Source organism: Rhinopithecus roxellana, chromosome 19 (assembly GCF_007565055.1).
Source record: "Rhinopithecus roxellana isolate Shanxi Qingling chromosome 19, ASM756505v1, whole genome shotgun sequence".
In the NCBI taxonomy this organism is placed as follows: domain Eukaryota; kingdom Metazoa; phylum Chordata; class Mammalia; order Primates; family Cercopithecidae; genus Rhinopithecus; species Rhinopithecus roxellana.
In genome coordinates, this window is record NC_044567.1 from 7645414 (window position 1) to 7660519 (window position 15106).

The 15106-nt window shown below is 52.1% G+C and overlaps 1 protein-coding gene across 4 annotated transcripts in view; it reads left to right on the forward strand.

Moving 5' to 3' along the window:
* Positions 1-13833, forward strand: part of ABCC3 (ATP binding cassette subfamily C member 3) — a 56896-nt gene extending 43063 nt beyond the window's left edge. For 2 of the 4 annotated variants that reach the window (XM_030923621.1, XM_030923622.1), the window contains 8 exons: positions 149-348; positions 498-624; positions 2131-2232; positions 5977-6123; positions 6316-6474; positions 7071-7237; positions 9915-10109; positions 13231-13830. In XM_030923621.1, the coding sequence (XP_030779481.1) occupies positions 149-348; positions 498-624; positions 2131-2232; positions 5977-6123; positions 6316-6474; positions 7071-7237; positions 9915-10109; positions 13231-13339 (1206 nt within the window). In that variant the 3' untranslated portion in view covers positions 13340-13830. Of the gene's footprint in view, positions 1-148; positions 349-497; positions 625-2130; positions 2233-5976; positions 6124-6247; positions 6475-7070; positions 7238-9914; positions 10110-13230 lie in introns of those variants that run through there. The other 2 variants (XM_010386181.2, XR_004055065.1) reach the window with 2 other exon arrangements.
* Positions 13834-15106: the final 1273 nt, after the last annotated feature.

A 15106-nucleotide genomic window follows, 5' to 3' on the forward strand; every position in this document is an offset into this window, starting at 1 on the left:
CCTTGGAAGTGGGGGAAGGCAGTGATGTCTCGTGGTGGGAGTGAGGCTGGCTGGGAGGACTCATCTGAAAATGGATGAGTTCAGAGACAGGCAGGACTGAGTTGGGGGTTCCATGGCCCTGACCCCAAACTCCTTCTCCCTCCATCAGCGCTTCTATGCAGCCACATCACGGCAACTGAAGCGGCTGGAATCAGTCAGCCGCTCACCTATCTACTCCCACTTTTCGGAGACAGTGACTGGTGCCAGTGTCATCCGGGCCTACAACCGCAGCCGGGACTTTGAGGTCATCAGTGATACTAAGGTGGATGCCAACCAGAAAAGCTGCTACCCCTACATCATCTCCAACCGGTCAGAAGCTGCCTCCCTCACTCCCTGCTCCTCCGGGAATTCCCAGCAGGCTCTCTGGTGTTCAGCGTCCTTGTCCCTCCTTTCCTCTAAGCAGAAAACTGGCCCCTCCCTGCCCCTGCCCCATTTCCTCCTCATCTGATCCCTCACAGGTGGCTGAGCGTCGGAGTGGAGTTCGTGGGGAACTGTGTGGTGCTCTTTGCTGCACTATTTGCCGTCATTGGGAGGAGCAGCCTGAACCCGGGACTGGTGGGCCTTTCTGTGTCCTACTCCTTGCAGGTATGAATGACCTGGACCCCATGGCAGGGCCACCAGTGGGACAGATACCACACAGGTGTTCCAGGCATCTCCTGAGTGCCCCTCCCTGCTCAGTATGGGCACCAGCCACAGGGTCTGCTCTCAGGGACTGTGTGAGAAAGAAAAAAGAAAAAAGAAAAAAAATCACTGAGTTGACAAGTTTATAACCACACACAACAGCTGGATGTTCCTACTTTCCTTCCCCAAGAAGCCCATGTTCCCACATTCAGAAATAATTCTTTTGAATAATCTCTGTCCTCAAACCCCATATCTCCCTCCTGCTCAGCAGTCGACCTTGCCTGACACCTCACACTCCAGCTGGAGAGACCCCCCATCAGCAGGCCATTGTGCTTCAGGCTAAGCAGGTCTTTGTGGCTGGAGAAACAAAATGTTTTAAAAGCCCAGAAGAGGGACTGGGCGCAGTGGCTCACACCTGTAATCCCAGCACTTTGGGAGGCTGAGACGGGTGGATCACCTGAGGCCAGGAGTTCCAGACCAGCCTGGCCAACATGGTGAAACCTCATCTTTACTTAAATACAAAAATTAGCCAGCCATGGTGGCAGGTACCTGTAATCCCAGCTACTCGGGAGGCTGAGGCAGGAGAATTGCTTGAACCTGGGAGGCAGAGGTTGCAGTGAGCCAAGATCATGCCACTGTACTCCAGCCTGGGTGACAGAGCGAGACTCCATCTCAAGAGAAAAAAAAAAAGTGCAGAGGAGTTTTCTTGCTTTGGGGTGTTGTAGAAATGATCTTGGAGCTTAGCCCCAAAGGACAAACAGAATTTGTCTTGTCTCTGGGCAAGTTGTAGGCTCGTGTGACAGGTCAGGACAGTGTAGGGCTGGCATACCCCTCACATTCACATGCTTGCAGAGAAAGTACACAGACGAGGTGACTGAAGCCTGGGTTGCAGGTCAGGCAGGTCATCCTGATGCCAGCTTGTACTGTCAAAGAGTCACCTGAATGCAAATGGAATTTTTGCAAAGCAGATCACATTGTTAATGCCTCAGGTGGCTCAAATCTTGAATGCACTGGCAAACAAACAAAAAGCAATCCAGAAAGGTCAGTTTTCACAAGCATCAGTGTGCATATGAATCAACTTGTTAAAATGTACATTTTGATTCAGTAGACCTAGGATGGGGCTCAGGACTCTGCATTTTGATCAAGACTCCTTGGTACGCAAAGTGTTGCCCATGGGCCAGTTGCATCAGCGTTCTCTGGGAGCTTGTTAGAAATGAAGAATCTCAGGTCCCAAGTCCCACCTCAGACTACGGAATCCAGCCTTGCATTTTAACAAGGTTCTCTGGGAAGTCTTATACATATTAAAGTTTGAGAAACAGCAGACGAGGTGGTCCTTGGTTAATTCTGCACTGTCATCCATGGGCTAGGATCCCATTGATGGGCACGTGATCCAGGAGTCTGAACTCCTCCCAAAGCCATTGTGGTGGGGAGGGAAGATCGCCACACCTATAACCCGGTCCCTTTGGCCAGGTGACATTTGCTCTGAATTGGATGATACGAATGATGTCAGATTTGGAGTCTAACATCGTGGCTGTGGAGAGGGTCAAGGAGTACTCCAAGACAGAGACAGAGGTGGGTACTGGGATGAGCCTGGGACAGGGGGAATCTGAAGTAGCTGGGGAGGAAAGCTTGGTGGCCCTCCCTCCCTAAACCTCAGGGCCAGCTGTATATGAGACTCTTCATTCATTTATCCATTCACTCCTTACTGAGCATCAACCACCACTCTATGCTAGGAGGTGCAGAGAGATCAGAGTTGAGCAAGATGGTGTTTGCCCTCAGGTGATTCTGATTTGATGGGAGGGGTAAGACCTATTGCAGGGCTTTGCAATGGATGACCAGAGCTCTGGTGTGGTGCACAAGGAGAGGGCAGATGAGGGAGATCCTTTGGCTGGGGTGACCAGGGGAGACAAGCTTAGATGAGAAGGATGGACAGGCCTTGATAGACTAGGTAAGATGGTGGGGTGGGCAGTGGGAAGGTGAGCATTTCAGCCAAAGAGACCAACCTGGGCAAAGGAGTGGAGGTGGGGCAGCATGCCCTTTTTTGGGGAAAAGGAGTTGTCCCCTACTGGGGGTTCCAGACTTTTCTCCACCGCCCCCTCTCATGGTCACACCTCAGACCTCTTCATGCCCAGAAGCTGCAGCATCAGTGTCAAGTATCCCATCTTTGGCCCACGCTCCTATCCCTCCTTGTTCTCATGTTCCAAGTCCCCCTCTGTCACAGCAGTCTGCCTTCACTGGGATCCCCAATCCCATGACCCCCCTTTGTGTCTCTGTCCATCAGCTTCTCTGCCTTCACCTCCCTCCCCGGCCAGCCTAGAGTCTATGCTCCACCAACACAAATGCTCTCACCTGCCTCACCCTTCTCTCTCAGTTGTACTCACCTCCAAAACCCCACCCCAGCTGAGCCCACCAATTTGCCTTCTTCATGCCTGCACTGAGCACTTAAAACCTTGCAGGACACCAGGTGCAGTGGCTCATGCCTGTAATCCCAGCACTTGGGGAGGCCAAGGCGGATGGATCACTTGAGGTCAGGAGTTCAAAACCAGACTGGCCAACATGGTGAAACCCCATCTCTACTAAAAATACAAAAAAATAGCCAGGCGTGGTGGTACATACCTGTATTCCCAGCTACTTGGGAGTCTGAGGCAGGAGAATCGCTTGAACCCAGATGGTGGAGGTTGCAGTGAGCCAAGATTGCGCCACTACACCCCAGCCTGGATGACAAGAATGAGACTTTGTCTAAAAACAAAACAAAACAAAACAAAAACCTTGCAGGAGAAAAATCACTGAGTTGACAAGTGTATAACCACACACCACGGCTGCATGTTCCTACTTTGCTTCCCCAAGAAGCCCGTGTTCTCACGTTCAGAAAGACATTTTTTGAATAATCTCTGTCCTCAAACCCCACATCTCCTTCCTGCTTAGCCGTCGACCTTTCCTGACACCTCCGTGAAAAAGTATGTTCTAAGATGTGAACTCCCTCAACCTTCCTGCCGCTCGGTCTTTAAACCAGCCTGTGTCTCCTTCCTGTCGTCGTCTTTTCACTTTTAGCAGGAATCATCCCTTTCTGTTTCAAAGTCCAGCCCCTCCATTTCTTCCCATGGCTGCTTAAGGACCTGGCTTCCTCAGTCCCACCCTCCATCTCCCGTCATTCTTGCTCCCTCTGTTGGACACTTCCCATCCACATGCAAAAATATTCCATCGCATCTTCCATTCCAGACACATACGCAAACCCTCCCCCCTGCACTCCACTGCCCCATTTCTCTGTTCTCCTCTGTCATGAAGCATAGTTTAAAGTATGGTCTCCACAAGCTCCATCCACTTCCTCATCAGCCTTGATCTCATCTGCCTCCTGCAGTCCTCTTTCTGGCCCTCGCTCCACAGAGACAGCTCCTCCAGTGACCTTCCTGGTTCCAAATCCAGGGGACGCTTTTCTGTTCTCATCTAATTCAACCTCTTAGCAACGTCCCAATAAAATGACCTTTCCCTTCTTCTTGGAGTCCTTGTGGATTCTGTGGCCTGCATTGCACCTGCCAGTCCACCTGCCTGACCCCAGCCTGGCTTCCCCAGGCATCACCCTCCAGCCCTTCACCCCTTACTCTCTGGGAGCTTCCAGTTCCCCTGCTTCATGTCTAGCAGCCCCGTTACTGCATGGATACCCGTGCTCCTGTCTCTATATTCTATAAATGTCTGCCCTCAACCCCATGGCCCGCCCTCTTCTTCAGTGCCTCCTCGTGAGACCAGTCTGCGCCTGCTGCTCTGCTTTTTCACCTCTGGCCACGAGGAGAACCTGCCTCGAAGCAGGGCTGGCTCCACGGGAACATAGCCTGAGCAGTGGCAGGGTCTCCACTCCCAGAAGAGCTGCGCGTTTAGAGTAATGCTCTGCCGTCGGCGCCTTGACATTCTCCATCATTCTTCAACAAGAAGCCTCAGGTTTTCATTTTGCACTGGGCCTCCCAAGTTATGTAGCCAGTCCTATCTCAAAGCCACCATCATCTTATGCCCTGCTAGTCTATTCTGCTTGTAGCAGCCAAGAGATTAAAAAAAAAAAAAAAAAAAAAAAAAATCAGATCACGTCATTCTCTGTGTACAGCCCTCTAATGGCTTTGCATCTTAATCAGAGTTAAAAAAACAAAACAAAACAAAACATAATGCTTAAAATGGCCTGCAAGGCCCTACAGGATGGGGCCACCACTGCCTCGGCCTCTTACCTCTCGCCTTTGCTGCTGTGCTCCAGAACACACCTAAAGCCATTTACACCTGCTGTTTCCTCTGCCCGGCATGCCCTCCCTCCTGATATCCACTTGGCTTCTTCCCTCACCTCCTTCAGGTCTTTACTAAAGTCTTTGCCTCCTCCAGGAAGCCTTCCCTGACCACCTGGTATAAAGCAGCAACACTAAGCACTTCTTGGCCCCTAGCACTCATCACTTCTTACATTGTATAGATTTGCTTATCTGTTGATTGTATGCCTCCCTCTACTAGAACATAAGTCTCATGAGGGTGAGGACTGTTTCAATGGGGATACCATTGTATCCCCACTGCCTGGCACTGGGCTGCCACCCAGTAACAATGAATGGGTAAAGGTAATAAGAGGGGGAGTTAGGGCAGGCAGGGAGGGTACTTCAAGGAATATAAGGTGTGGCACAGTGGCTCACACCTGTATTTCCAGGACTTTGGGAATCTTCCTAGGCAGGAGGATCCTTGGAGGCTAGGAGTTCGAGACCAGTCTGGTCAACACAACAAGACACAGTCTCTTCAGTTTCTCTTTAAAACATTAGCCAGGTGTGCTGACACAGGCCTGTAGTCCTAGCTACTCAGGAGGCTGAGGCAGGAGGATGGCTTGAGCCCAGGAAATCAAGGTTGCAGTGAGCTGTGATCGCACCACTGCACTCCAGCCTGAGTGACAGAAAAAGGACTTGTCACAGAACAAAACAAGTTAGCCAAGCATGGTGGCATGTGCCTGTTGTAGTCCTAGCTACTAGGGAGGCTGAGGGAGGAGAATCACTGGAACCCAGGAGTTCAAGGCTGCAATGAACCATGATTGAGACCCTGTCTCTCAAAAATTTAAAAAGGAACAGGGGCAAGCAGGGAGACTGGGAGGGGAAGGACAGGGGAGTGTTGGAGTAGATTTGTGGAGAATAAAGTTAGAGGGATAAAGGGGTCATTGAACACAAGGCTGAGCTATAGGGGTGCCAAGGACCCTCCCAGGGACCATAGTTGGGGAGGATTGAGGGGCCTTGGGGGAGAAAGACTGAAAGGTGAGAGAGGGCTGCACTGGGCAGGAGCTGATGCAACCCCATCTGCCCCTCCTGCCAGGCACCCTGGGTGGTGGAAGGCAGCCGCCCTCCCAAAGGTTGGCCCCCACGTGGGGAGGTGGAGTTCCGGAATTATTCTGTGCGCTACCGGCCGGGCCTAGATCTGGTGCTGAGAGACCTGAGTCTGCATGTGCACGGTGGCGAGAAGGTACGTGTGTGATGGGCGGACCTGCATGTGTGTTCATGCCTGTGGACACAGCCACAGCCCTTGTGGGGAGCTTGGGTCTTTTGAGAGAGCAAGTGCTCCAGTCAGATGTTTGTTCAACCTCCAGGGGAGTCCTGGAGATGCACCTGTGACCTCTCAGCTTCCCCCTGAGAGCCCCTTTCCTTCGCCGTCTAGGTGGGGATTGTGGGCCGCACTGGGGCTGGCAAGTCCTCCATGACCCTCTGCCTGTTCCGCATCCTGGAGGCGGCAAAGGGTGAAATCCGTATCGACGGCCTTAATGTGGCAGACATCGGCCTCCATGACCTGCGCTCTCAGCTGACCATCATCCCGCAGGTAGGACCCTGGCATGGACTGGCCACACTCACCAACAGCCCTGGAGGCGGGCCCCACCCTGTTCTGTAGCTTGAGGATGGAGACTGGGACCCCAGTATCAGAGGCTTCGGCAGGTGGGGAGGGACAGACAGCACAGAGCAGAGCCACTAATGAGCCACCCCCAGATCTGGAAAGCTCAGACTTGCTCTGCCCAATCAGGCCCTGTCCTTTGACCTCCTGGGCCAGCACATGGGGAAGGACCCCACCAAGAACCCCATCCCCTGAGACTCTCTGTCCTGGTCTCTTTGCCAGCTCTAATTACATTTCACTTTTTCTGTCTCCTCTGGGGTGTTCTTCTTTCGGCCGAGTGGACACTCTGGAGGCAGATTAGTGGCTCTGGTTCCTGCTTCAGCGGAGGTCTTTGTGATTGGCCAAGCTGAGGTTTATCACTCCCCCACAGGCAATTTTCTATCTCTTTGGCCATTGTCTCCTCTGGGGAGCTGGGGACAGAGTAGGAATGCTGCCACCTTAATCCCTCCCTTCTTCCCTGGACCTGGAGCCCACGGCTCCTTATAGGGCCTAAGCTGCCTGCCTCTGAGGCCACGTTGTATCCCCAGGACCCCATCCTGTTCTCGGGGACCCTGCGCATGAACCTGGACCCCTTTGGCAGATACTCAGAGGAAGACATTTGGCAGGCCTTGGAGCTGTCCCACCTGCACACGTTTGTGAGCTCCCAGCCGGCAGGCCTGGAATTCCAGTGCTCTGAGGGCGGGGAGAATCTCAGGTAAACGCTGGGAGTGGAGAGGTCAGGAACTGCAGCCCTCCCTGGGGAACCCTGGCGGGTGCTGGGAAACCTGACACCAATGACACAGAGATGAGGCCAGCCAGGATGTGCACAGGGCTGTCCTTTTGTGTTGAACATACTCTGTGTGCCCGGCACGGTGTATTGTCCCGCCGACTCCTCACACAAGCCCCAGCGGTGGTCCATGATCCCACTTCACCAATCAGGAAACTGAGGCTCAGAGATGGTAAACCTAAGTTGCACAGCTAGGAGAAGGCAGGTCCGGGATTTGAACCAGCTCTGGGAGAACCAGCTCAGTGAGGTTGTCGAGGCTGTGCTTGGACTGGGGAGCATGGTTCTGGATGGAACCCATGGAGCAGGTGAGAGGAAGCCCTTTTCCCTCCAGAGCTTTCTTATAGTCCCAGATTTTATGTCCTCAGCCACTGGGCTATGCATCGGAGGGGCCAGTAGTCACCTCTTACTGAGTCTAAAGGTTGGAGATACCTATACCTGTGCTAGCTGTGTGATTTGGGGCAAGTTGCTTAACCTCTCTGTGCCTGCTTTTCTTTCACTCTAAAAGGCAGATAATAACAGTCCATACCTCTGCATTATGCTGCCCAATAAAAACAATGCAAGCCATGCATATGTAACTGATGTTTTTTTCTCATAGCCACACTTTTTAAAAAGGAAAAACAAGTGAAATAAACTATAATACTATATTTTATTTAGCCCAGTATATCTAAAATATTATTATTTCAACACATTATTGATATAAAAGTATTAGAAATATTTTGCGTTTTTTTGTACAAGTTTGAAATCCAGTGTGTAGTTCACATTTACAGAACGTCTCCATTTGGACTAGTCACATTTCAAGTGCTAATAGCCACATGGGGCCAGTGGCTACCATCTGGACAGAGCACTGTTAGGGTCAGTGTGATGACAGGAAAAGCGCTTCGCTTGGATGCGCTCCTGTGAAATGTCAGCTTTTCCCCTCCTCCCTTCCCTCCCTCTTCTCCTCCTCCTCCTCCCTATTTTCATTTTTATATTCAGTCCATACTCATGCAGCCTCCCCAGACCTCAAAAACTAAAACAAGGCCAGGCACAGTGGCTTACGCCTATAATCCCAGCACTTTGGGAGGCCAAGGCAGGTGGATCACTTGAGGGCAGGAGTTCGAGACCAGCCTGGCCAACATAGTGAAACCCTGTCTCTACTAAACACACAAAAATTAGCTAGGTGTGGTGGTGGGTGCCAGCTATTTGAGACGCCGAGGCAGGAGAATTGCTTGAACCCTGGAGGCAAAGGTTGCAGTGAGCCAAGATCTTGCCACTGCACTCTAGTCTAGGTGACCAAGCAAGACTTGGTCTCAAGAAAAAAAACTTTACATTTGCCCAGCACTTAACAATATTGAAAGCACTCTGGCCTCCATTTTCTCCTTTAATCTTTACCGTGGTCCTGTGGGCCAGAAACGAGGCTCCACAGTTTGAAATGATTTCCCTGCAGCAGCTGAGCTGGTAAGAAGCAGAGCGGGGACTCTGGCTCTGTCCCAAACCTTTCCTTGCTGTGTCAGTCACCTCCCTCACCTGGACAACTGGTGGGACTCCCTTGCCACCCAGGCAACCCTTAAGACAAAATGTGCATTGTAACTGGCTCTCACTTACATAACCACGTGGGGGTGGCTGGTGGACAAATATGATCTCTCCAGACCCTGTGCCCCATGACTGTCTCTTGCTTGATCCATTCTTCTCACCTGCTTGCTCTTAACACTTCCCCCAGAGCATGCCCCACCCTGACACATGCCAGGATCAGAGACAGAAAGCAGCTCCCCTCCTCCCTCACTGAGCTTGTAGCCGCTTTAAGTATAACCTGTGTCCTGTGCCAGTTCCACCATAAATCAGCCCTGAGTTCAATCTGGCGGCTCATTCTGCTGCCAAAACCTTCATTAGTTGTGGGAATGGGCCAGGGAAAGAGCCTGGACTTTACTCCGGCTGTGGTGACTCACGCCTTTGGGAAGGGCTGAGGTATTTGTCCTTGGATGTGGGGATGCTGCAGCCTCTGTGGTTGGGAACACAGCCTCGTTTTGTCTGCTGGCTCTGGCTTCCAGGGCAGGAGGCTGAAGGCGTGTGTCCTGCCCCTCCTTTACCTCCTCAGTGACCAGACACAAAGAGTCCCCAGGTCTTCCTCTGCCCTGCCCTTTTCTTGTCCCTGAAGCAGAGCCCTGGTCTGTATCCCCTATGAGGTGGGAGGTGACTGCCTGAATTGTATGATATTAGGCTCAGCAAGATGGCATCGTGTGGCCTATTTGCAAATATCCAAGAAGAGCCATGCAAGCATATTCTTACTAAGGTGTAAATGACTGATAGAGTGAAGCAGAGAAACATCACGACACTAGTTGAAAAGCAAGGATGGGGAAGAAAGCACCGAGAGAGGAGGCCAAGGGTGCCAAGAGCGGACCAGGGATTTCACAATGCCTTTTAGCACTGGCTCATTCCCCAAGCCCCTCATTATCCCAATGGTGTCCAGACCTCTGCTCCATTCCAGAGGGCTGGGCTGTGGCAGAAATGGGAAAAGTCAAACAGAAAACCAGTCCTGGGCTGCTGAGGAGTGAAACAGGTCTGGGAATGAGGCCTGGGGGCAGGTGGGAGGCCCCCAGCTGGAAATGCCTACCTTCTCCACTCCCAGCGTGGGCCAGAGGCAGCTCGTGTGCCTGGCCCGAGCCCTGCTCCGCAAGAGCCGCATCCTGGTTTTAGACGAGGCCACAGCTGCCATCGACCTCGAGACTGACAACCTCATCCAGGCTACCATCCGCACCCAGTTCGATACCTGCACTATCTTGACCATTGCACACCGGCTTAACACTATCATGGACTACACCAGGTGGGACATAGAAACCCGAGCAATGGGGAACTGGTGGGGCCACCTGGGGCATCAGGAGTGGGCAGGGCAGGGAATGTTCCTGGGATTGCTAGGGCATGGTGGGCAGAGCAGAGTTTCCCGAGATCTAGATAAGGGGCAGACCAGAGTGGGGTGGCCTGGGCTCAGGGGCGGGGTATACAATGCCATTTTCATTTATTTTTCTTCTTCTTCTTTTTTTTTTTTTTTTTGAGACAGAGTTTTGCTCTATTGCCTAGGCTGGAGTGCAGTGGCTCACTGCAACCTCAGGCATGCACCACCACAGCCGGCTAATTTTTGTATTTTTAGTAGAGACGGTTTTACCATGTTGGCCAGGCTGGTCTCGAACTGCTGACTGCAAGTGATTCACTTGCCTCGGCTTCCCAAAGTGCTGGGATTACAGGTGTGAGTCACCATGCCCAGCACCAACAATAACATTTACTAACACATGGGGAAGAGCACACGGGGCTCCACAGGCACCGTATTTGTGCGCAGGCCACTTGCATCCTGCCTCCTCCATGAGGCGATGTAAACGGAACTGGAGGCTTCATGCTGAGTCTCATCACTTCCTGAGAAACCTGCTGGCAGAGTGCCTGCATGTCCCTCACCTCATCGGTGTCTCACAGCCACTCTGGTCGCAGATAAGCAGTAGCTCAGGTAGCAGCTGGACGCTGACAGCACCATGAGGAGCTGAGCCTTGTGGGGAGAGCACTGTGTCTGAGCCAGAGGGTTCAGAGTCCCAGGCTGCTGTGTGACCCTGGAGCTGAGCCTTGTGGGGAGAGCACTGTGTCTGAGCCAGAGGGTTCAGAGTCCCAGGCTGCTGTGTGACCCTGGGCAATTTGCAAAACCTTTCTGAGTCTGTTTCAAATGAAAATGATGCTTCGTGGGATGGTCGTAGTCAATGAGGGCTGGGCACAGTGGCTCACCCCTGTAAACCCAGCGCTTTGGGAGGCCGAGGCAGGCGGATCATTTGCGGTCAGAAGTTCGAGACCAGCCTGGCCAACATGGTGAAACCCCATCTCTACTAAAACGACAAACATTAGCCTCACATCGTGGCAGGGACCTGTAGTCCCAGCTGCTCGGGAGGCTGAGGCAGGAGAATCACTTGAACCCAGGAGGCAGAGGTTACGCCACTGCACTCTAGCCTGGGTGCAGAGCCAGACTCTGTCTCAAAAAAAAGAAAAAAAGTCAATGAAAGGTATTTAAACTGCAGGTGATCCTGAGAAATGACAGTGTCCTCCCCAGCCCCTTGCTCTAATTCTTGCACTAGGCCCTCCAAGGATGAGGGAAGGGGCCATGCCCTCAGAAGCTTGTGGCTTCCTTGGAGAGGCAGACCACTCCCTCATTGTGTCAGATGTCAAGGTGTGGGGCTGGAGGTTGAGGAGACAGGGCTGGGTGACTCAGAAGCCTCACGGGAGTGAACTGGCCCTGGCCTGGCAGGCTGCGCTCCCTAGAAACTAGAAGAGAGGAGGAGGCAGGAGGCTCAGACAAGTTTCTTTTGAAGGAGTATAGTGGGAATACCCCAACAGGCCTTCATTTACTCAAGAAACACTTGCAGGATGGTGGAGTGGGGAGGGTGCCATGGACAGGGCAATGGGCCAGATCTTGTCTCTCTTGGAAGTGCCCCCATGTAGCCAGCAGTGTCTTGGGAGCCAAGCTGAGAATGCCTGATGCTACCCTCTGTTCCATCCCTCTCCTACCCTTACCCCCTACTCCCATTTAGGACCCCACTGGAAGGAGGGAGGGTGGGCAGGAGGTGCTGAGCCCTGGGTTTGGAGGAGGGACAGGGCTGGGCTGAGAGGGCCTGTTCCCAGGCCTAACCAAAACTGTTTCATTCACCAGCAGCCCTAGGGTGGGGAGCTGGGATCGACCTTGGAGGTTGCGAGTTCATTCATTCTAGTGGAACAGGCAGAAATTAATCAAATAATGACATGTAAATAGTGCCCACAGGAAGGAAGCAAAGGCCTGTGTGTGCAGGCCGGAAAAAGGCTATCCACACAGGGTGGCCAGTGCACTGTCTCCTCTAAGGAAGGGATGCACCAGCCAGGCCTGAAAGAATGAGTAAGAGTTGGAGGATGGAGGTGGGGCAACAAGGTAGGGAGCGAGCTGAAAATTGCAGGCAAAGGATACAACACATGCCCCAAGGCAGGAGGGTACGGGAGGCTGGAGTGCATGGGAGGGAGGCAGTAAAACCAAAATAGCGGTGGAGAACAGGCCGCACTGTGCTGCACTTTGAGGACCATGGAAGAGCATTCAGTCCTTATCCAACAGCAGTCAAAAGTCACTGAAGACCTTGATTTTGGATTGGGGTTGGGATTGGGGGGCAGTGGCCAGGCAGTGATGTCACAGACACAGTCCTTCTCAGGACACATGTGGGAGAGCCCAGTAGGCTGAGAATCAGAATGCAGTCAGCCCCCTCCCATGGACGAGCACTTCTCCAGGCTGGGGAGAGCCCTTTCCCCTCCTGCCGTACCCTGGTGGAGCCAGCCCACTGGCCTTGTACCAGGTGCACCCGGTGAGTGGTTGGTGGGAGATTCTAACCCGGGGCCCAGGCCTGGCTATTTGTGTGTGAGCTGGAGACCCACCGAGCAGCAGCAGCAGCAGCAGCACCAGCAGCAGCAGCAGCCGCCGCCGCCGCCGCCGCCGCCGCCACCGCCACCGCCGCCGCCAGATTTGCAGCCCAAGGCCCAGATTCCAGTGTCAGCCTCGCTGCAGCTGGTTTCCTGCTGTGTGCTTTTCTGAGCCGACACAAAGCAGATGGATGTGCACAGAGCCCAGCGCACAGGCCCGTGGCTCCCTGCGCACAGCCTGCTGAAGTCCTGTGACCCCGGCAAGGGGAAGGGCTCATTAGGGAAGGTTTTCAGAGCCCCAACTAGCAGAGATGAATAGGACCTGGTGTTTGATCCCAGAAACCACTTCACTTGCCAGAACTAACAGAATGGCTAAAATAACCGGCCTTGCAAGCGTGCACATGTGGTGCGGCGGCTGTGCTGGGTGGGTTGGCATGTCACTGTGGGCCTGAGCAAGTACCCAGAAGGGCAGGATTAGACGATGTGACCAGGTCAGGGCTGATGGAAACCTGACCACTTCTCTCTTTTTGGACTAGGGTCCTGGTCCTGGACAAAGGAGTAGTAGCTGAATTTGATTCTCCAGCCAACCTCATTGCAGCTAGAGGCATCTTCTACGGGATGGCCAGAGATGCTGGACTTGCCTAAAATATATTCCTGGGATTTCCTCCTGGCCTTTCCTGGTTTTCATCAGGAAGGAAATGACACCAAATATGTCCACAGAATGGACTTGATGGCAACCATTGGGGGCATCTTAAGATTTTGCACCTGTAAGGCCTCACAGAGTAACTGTGCTGAATGCTTTAGATGAGGAAATGAGCCCTAAGAGGTAAATGACATGCCTAAGGTCACAGCTAGTTTGAGACAGTCAGACTAGTCCCCAGTCTCCTGATTCCCAACCGAGTATTATTTGCACACTACACTGTTTTCAGATAACGATTTCATGAAATGACCTGTTCTCCCTGATTTTTCATATTTTCTAAAGTTTAGTTTCTGTTTTTTAATAAAAAGCTTTTTCCTCCTGGAATAGAAGACTGTGGCTGGGCCAGGCCACCCCTCGGAATTCCGTCCTGTCCTCTGGGGTGCTGCCTGAATCCATTAAAAATGGAGTACTGATGAATAAAACGACATGGTCAACAATATATACACACTAGTCTTTGTGTGCTTGTTCACAGGGTTTGGGGATTAGGATCTTTGCAGGAGGCCAAGAGGAAGATTTTCTACACATGTACATGGTTGTAGTTACCTGAACTTCAGACCCAAGAGCTCTTGGCTGCAAATATTCCCTTCACAGCCAAAATTCCCTGGGTAATTGCCAGTAGTTCCTGCTCTGCTGTGCAGATATTGTAAGAGGTGAGAAAGGCCCTGAAATCTGACCTGGGGCCTCTTGGGAAAGCTGCTCTGAACACCTCCACGTTCATGTCATCCCTCAGCCCTCTATGCCTATTTCTCTAGGGACTAAGAAGTGCATGATGCTTTACTTCCTTGCTTATTTTGAAGTCTGTTCCAGACAGTTTTATAACCAGTGAGGCCTCCAAGTCATTCATTTTCCTCAGTCCAGCCAAAGCTGAATGTGTGAGCACAAAGAAGCTGAGAGGCCACCTCCTGCCCAGAGGGAAGCCACCCACAGCCCCAGGTTGGCAGACAAGATGTGAGGGGCGAATGAAATTTGTTTTCTTGAGCAAGCCAACAAAGAGTTCCTTTCCTGCAGGTCAGAGTCCGCCTGGCACAGGCCTTCTATTTGGAATGGATCTCTTCTCCTTGTTCCTAAGTGTTCTGGTCTCCTGCCTCGCTCTCATTTCCTCTAACTTTGTCTTGGTATGATGTGAGTGGGTGTGGGTGATGGTGGTTTTCTCCCCAATCCTAAATGGTTTGCAGTAGATACAGATGGAGGTGGATCCTCTGATTGGTTTTTTCTATATGCTCTGGGTCAGCTTGTACTGCAGGACCATTTGTTAAAGGTTAATCGCATTTTTTTGGCAGGCTGTTTCTGCCCAGGATGTTTATGAGTACATGGAAGATGACTTCCATCCTTGTGATAAAGCAAGTATGAAAGCACAAATGCCCAAATTATTCTGCCTCTCCTTGGTGCTAAGAAAAGGTCTCTGCTATGCTCTCTGATTTATTAGGCCAATTTGGCTTGACGTCTGCTTTGTGAGGTGCTAGCTGGCCTGAACCAACAGAAAAGCAGACTCATTCAGCATCATTCTCAGCTGAAGATCTGGAAGTGTAAGGCTGTGTTTCCTCTCCTGTCTTGGGATTTGCTTCTGAGCTCGAGGCCCTGACAGGTGCTGACAACCCAAAGGAGAGGCTCAGTTGGGTAAAGTAAATAGGATAATCAAAAAATGTGGTTAATAGGGGATGACCTCCATCTAACTGGTTCAGCTGCTCCAGGGAAATGAAGTCGACTGCTGT